This window comes from Acyrthosiphon pisum, chromosome X, assembly GCF_005508785.2.
Source record: "Acyrthosiphon pisum isolate AL4f chromosome X, pea_aphid_22Mar2018_4r6ur, whole genome shotgun sequence".
NCBI classification, from domain to species: Eukaryota; Metazoa; Arthropoda; class Insecta; order Hemiptera; family Aphididae; genus Acyrthosiphon; species Acyrthosiphon pisum.
The window spans coordinates 62960030-62966655 of record NC_042493.1 but is presented as its reverse complement, the minus strand read 5'-3'; the positions used below and the strand labels follow the sequence as shown (position 1 = coordinate 62966655).

Below are 6626 nucleotides of genomic sequence, written 5' to 3'. Positions count from 1 at the left end.
CAATACAGAAAATTCCTTATAGTTTTCAAGTCAGGAAAAACAAAAAAAAAATTAAGGAAAAACTGGAATTTTCATAAAAGTCTTGTTTTTAACATAATTGATTTTGTTTTTTTATAACTAATAAAAAGAGATGCACTATTTTTTCACTAAATGTTAATAAAAACATTTTCTATAAACCATAATATTTTTAAGATATTTATAAACATAAGAAATTGTCGCGTTTTATTTGTTGTTTTTAAGCAATTGTTGATAAAAAATATTTCTTTAAGTCAGAATACTCAAGTACAACATTTAAATCAAAAATGTATAAATTGTTTAATTTTAACTAATAAAAGGTTTGAAAATTTAAAGTAAGGTTTATCCATAAGTATTTTATACTGTAGCAAAAAACTCTACAAATTATATAAACACAGATTTCTTTCATAGATATTTTAAGCTCAAATTTGGGTAAAATTAGATATTTAAACGGAGAATAACAATTTTAGTTAATCTTTTGGTAATTTAAAAAATATATTATAATATTAATTGTACAATATATTACTTGGAAGTTTTTAGAAATTTAATATTTAATAAGTTTATATGATAATACTAAAACAGTTTTATATCCACAGACACTTGTATTTTAACTGGTAAATAAAATAATTTAAACTATCTGTATGAAGCGAGTATCCATGGATTTCAAACCGTTTTAATCCCATTATATAAAATATGTACCAATTTTCTGTTAGTGTAACAAAGCAGTTATGTAGATAACATAAATAACTTTGGTGTTATATCAACTTGAGAAAGTTAATTATCATTGACTAGCTTATAAATCACTAATACAAAATGTAGATGATTATAACATTTAGTTAACAAATTAGAAAAATAACTCTTTTATTGAATTTATTATAGGTTACTAAAATTGTATTGAATATAAACCCAATAAAGATTATAAATACATTACTAGAAACTCAAATAGAACTTCATAGAAATAAAATCGAACAATAATTCATGCATTATGGTATTATTGATTGTTACTTTTACTATCTATATAAAGTAGTTGTAATTTGACATTTTTCTAAGCTACCTTATCTTACAATAATACTATAATAAACTATAATAGATAAAGTAAGACAGTTTTAACAAATAATATGTTCAAATAATGAATTACCTTATTAATTACCAATAAACAAACACATGATATGATGTTATAAGACTTATTTTTATTCAAATTAGTTATATATATTTTTTAATAGTCATTACTAGTTAAATCAATAAAGTCTCCATAAAATGCTGTAATAGAATTCAGCTTGTGGTTGATAATATTCTGCTGTATTTCCACTTTCCCAAAAAATCTTGCTAACCATAAACACTGAAAACAAAAACCAAAAAATATGATAATCGAAAAAACTTAAACCCATCAACTGTAACCTACTTCAAATATATCTGTGGTTTTGGGCATATGAAATGCAATACTTGGTGCAATATTTTTAACAATATCAAAAATAGTAAAACCACCAAATTTATAATTCTTGCACATGGATGCAATACTAAAGCTATCATTGATCACATATTCTGGACCACCCCATGGGGGCGACATGCAAATAACATCAGCTTTTAACATTGAACAAATTTCAAAGAAATTACCAACTATAAATTCAATTTTATGAGCCACACCATATATCTCGGCATTGTTTCGTGCTAGTTTTATTTTATACGGATCTATATCAACTGCTATAACTAAAAACAAATAATTTCTATCAAAATCTACATTATAATTTCCTTTTCAAATAAATTAATAAGTAACAATACCTAAATTGGATGTAAATGCTAATTGAATTATATTCCCACCGGCCCCACAAAAAGGGTCCAAGGCAATGTCATTTTTACAACGTTTTGCTATATGGTAACTTAATATTTCTGGACACACAGAATAAAAGCTTTCTGTAAACATAATTTTATATATAAAAAAAAAAAAACAAAAAGAAATTGTGTTACTATAAATACCATCATCCAGTAGAATACCAAGTTCAAATTTTGAAAATAACATATGCCTCATTGTCCAATATCTATTGGAAAACCTTTTCCGATTACAAGGCCTATGAGAATATCTTTTTTCTTTGTGAATATATCCAGCACTTTTTGGAGTTGTTGGTCGATCTTGATAATAATTCTAACAAATAGATTTATTTACAGTCAAACTTTTTTTGACAGTGATTCATTTGATGTGTTACACAAATATGGTAGATGCAGTTTAACGTAATAATATAATATATAAAATGACTAAATTACCTATTAAAAGATACTAATGGACCCAATATAAGACACTCTTTACATTTGAATAACCTTAATAGATAAACATGGTATTGTATTACTTATGTAGGTATTTAAAAGTTTCATAACTACCTGTACAATTTGTTTTTTTAGATAAATGCAAAAAGGGCTATCCTACAAATTAATAGTAGTTTAGATTTGTATGGTTAAGAGATGTATAACTTATAAACTACCCATGTATGAATTAAAAATTATGAAATTTGACAAACCTAAATGATATATATAATATACATAAAATCCCTGTAAAATAGTTAATTTATGTATTATGTAAAAAAATAATAGTGACAAGACTAATTATGAAATGAGATATGTGAAATATTTTTATACATACTCTATTCTCATCAACATCAATGTTAAATATCTTTTCTGAAGACAAGTTAGATGAAAATGATTTGTAATCACTGTCATTGCAATAATATTTATTAGGACTACCTATTGAACTCTGAAACACAATAAATAAGAATTTAATAGTTGGATATAGTTAATTAATTTAAGGTACATACTGTATACAATTGTATTAGTAAAATAAGGAAAATACACTAACATTTGATTTTGGTGAATAATAATTTCTATTTTGAATGTAATTGGAAATATTATTCTTATGATAATATATCTGTAACGGCTCCATATTATATTGTCTAGAATTTGAATTACCCACTTTCAAACCTAAATCCTTTAGAGCTGCATTAACTTTGTGTACTCCTTTATCGTATACTTTCCTACAATAAACAAAAAACTATACTATCTAAATTATCGTTTTTTTATTTATGAATATTCTTCAGAGTTAGTAGAATAACCAAATTTTTAAATTTATATTATTTTAATGTTTAACTGATACTATTAAAAATATCTAATATCCCTGTGGCTATAAAGTAATTGAAACTCAACAAATTTGATTGGTCTTTAATTCTATCAAATAATACATTTTAAGATTTAATTCAAATAAACATCTGACATATAAATTAAAACATATGAAGTTAATTCATTATAATTCTATAAAACTTTTATATTACTATAATGTTTAAACATAGAAACTAAAATTATTTCAGTAATGGTAAAAGTAAGGGTAAAAGATGTTATACATTTATTCTATTTTAAATGAACAATAGTAATATATTCCTATAGGTATAAAAGACGTACATACATTTTATGATAACATGGCTCATTTTCAACAATTGTAGTGCCTAATTTATATTTATCTGAATGTAAATCAAATTCTTCATCACTATATTTATCGTTTTCTATAATTTCATCATTTGAGTTATCGGGATCTCTATAACAATAACATTTCAACAGTTACAATAGTAAAAATTAAATATACCTGTAATTAATTTTAAAAATGTGTTAAAATTATTTAAATAATTTAATTTATGAACACAAAGGTACATTTGATTCAATTTGCACAACTGCTTAGTAAATAAATATTTGAAAGAATAAATATTTTGTGCCGTCTGGAAAAACATAAGATATAAGTAGTGAAGAAAAATAATATAATTAACAATTATTGTAGAGTAGATTTTTGTATTATCATTCTAAATTGGTCACATAATAGTTTAGTTTATTTATTAGGTACATTTGATTTTTTGTTTTTATTTTTCCATACCATCATATTAACCTAAAAGGTTAGGTTAGGATTTTTTGCAGATTCGTGAAAACATTTTTATACATTTTGATAAGGTTATACATTTTTTCTACTAACCTATGTTACATACACAAAAATACATACTAATATATAAAATACCCATCTGTACAAATTTTTAATTATCTTCATTCAAAATGTTTTTTTCTTTCACGTTTACATCAAATTGTTTAATGTTTATCCATTATTGTAAAAAGTGTAAACTATAAATAAATAATTTACTGATAAAAGAAATCTTGATCACCTGTAATAACACGGTATTAATTAAATCAATTTTAATGAAGTATATATGACATTACAGTCTAGTACTTTTATTTTGTATTTGAAATACTTGAAAAAAATTATAAAAATTGTACTTGTTACAATAATATTATCTTTTAAAACTTTTACCTAATATACAAATAAACAGTTACACTATAATAATCATTAATACTTCTTATTATATTTTACATGTAGGTACAGTTTAGTCATTCCTAACAAGAAACTATTATCGGGTTTACCGTGTCCATATTAAATTTAATGTTTTTCATGAGTAATGACCACTAGCCAGGTTTTTAGATTATAAACACAAATACATTTTTTTCTTCTGAAAAACGTATTAAGTATAGGTACATAATACCTACATATTCAAATTTTTTTTTTTAATATTTAGAATAGTATTTAAATACTTTACAAGACTGTTACATTGGGTTATGCATAAAATTTAAATAAATTAACAAATTTCCACACATTGGATAGATAGGTATTGGAATATAATAATTAATATTTCTTGTTATAATGAGTGCTTATTTTAACGATATTTTAAAAACCAAATAAACCTAAGAAATAAAAATACCTAAATTTATTTATATAAAATGCAAACTTAAATTAGAGTGAAGACTCAAAACATAGTAGGTAAAATAACAAATAATCTGATCATAATTCAACTATTTTTTAAATAATACAAATAAATAAAATATATCTGAACATTTGAATCATATAACAATTTACTTAACCTAACCTGTATAGAAAATTTCTATGGAATACTTGTCCTAACCACCCCCTCACTGGTAAACCTACTAGTTTACATACTTAAAAGTCTGATTTCCAATCAACGCTGGTCATACCCATTAATCACACTCACATTAGTCACATAAAATATAAATAAATATATTCAGGTAGTGCCTCGAAGTACCTATCTTGTTCACAACTTTTCCACAAAACGTTTGGAGTGAATTGTCTGGGAGCTAGGGGCTAAGGAGCTTGGCCTCCTATAGGTGATTTTTTTTATTTTCAAATATAACATATATTAGTAATATCTACTTAATAATATATATCACAGCTACGTTTGACATCTTTCTGAAAAAAACAATTTAGCCCCCTCCCCAAATTTCCAAATTCCAGATCTTTTTCAAGATCTTGAAACAAGCCACCATACTCACATATAGAACCGAGACACAAGCAGATTATGGCCGATCGAAACAATAAATTGTACCTTGGCTTGCCTAAATACCGAGTTTTATACTTACGCATAGAGAAAAAGTTCGTCTACCCACACCTCCCCACGAAAAATTCTCCCGCAAACTCGGTACTAACCTGATGTTGGCCACGAAGCGGCTACACAACATGCTGATGGTCGACTGGAACTTGTCGGTCCGTCTGTACAGCACTTCGACCACTTTCTCGGAGCGCAACGAAAAACAAAACGGCCCGAGGTCAAGGTACGTAGTGGTCATGGCGGCTACTGGAGAGCTTTGGTCGCCGGTAATTTCGGCGAACGGCTATCGCGGGTACCACCGGTGTACCGCGACAACGGCAACGGCGGCGTTGCTAATTGCCAAGTCCAAGTGCAAACACGAGTTGTCGAGTTCGGTGCACTTCGAACGTCGGCCACAGACTAATCTATGGAGATCGGACACTATATCGCGAAGTGTATCGTCTGTCGGAATCAATGCGAGTTCGCGACGTTGCGTAGGTACTACAACAAATTCGTTCCGACGAACCGGGCGTCGAACGCGCACGCGCAAACACCGTCACTGTTTAATAATAAATTATTGACTTTAGTCTACAGTGTAACAAATGAAAATATTATCTATTATTTTACAATTTACACACATATAGGTAGTAGATACATACACAATTATTGACGCAAATGCTCTTATGTGTGTGCGAGACTGTGAGCTGCGCGACGACTTACCGACGGGGCCCGCATATCGTGTCTTGAGGCGGCGTTATATTTTATTTTCCACTTGCCCCTCGACTTGCCCTCAATCTTCATAATATTTTCCTCTCGCGACTTGCAGTGGTTCTCTCCCGAGTCCGGACCAAAACGGACGACGACGTCGAGTACCAAAATCCGATGGATTCAGTGACTATGAAACTGCATAGACAATAATTACGCGAGAAATGCATCGAGTGCTTATGATATTATACGTATTCATTGCACAACAGCATATACATCGCATAATAATAATAATATTATAAATTGTTATCGTAAAGGATTCACAAATCAAACTCGTTCCCCGTATTATTGTATTCGTAAATCTTTATCGTTTTCCGGAAACTATAAATAATATACGTGTACGATGTCTGTTATTAAATAATAATATACCATTTTATTATTTTTGTTATCACTAAAAAATTACCATTTACCACCCGTGATATTTCCGAGTAGCGAATGACATTTTAGTTA

General features: G+C 27.6%; 1 protein-coding gene across 1 annotated transcript; it reads right to left on the bottom strand.

Moving 5' to 3' along the window:
- Nucleotides 1-1185: 1185 nt before the first annotated feature.
- On the bottom strand, nt 1186-6380 carry LOC100570687. The gene is made up of 9 exons (XM_016802700.2): nt 6071-6380; nt 5531-5970; nt 3461-3589; nt 2861-3035; nt 2648-2758; nt 1990-2155; nt 1795-1926; nt 1418-1722; nt 1186-1354 (listed from the first exon to the last, which is right to left on the bottom strand). Exons 2-9 carry the CDS (start codon nt 5668-5670, stop codon nt 1232-1234), a joined length of 1281 nt encoding a protein of 426 aa, XP_016658189.1. The 5' UTR covers nt 5671-5970; nt 6071-6380; the 3' UTR covers nt 1186-1231.
- Between the last annotated feature and the right edge of the window lie 246 nt (nt 6381-6626).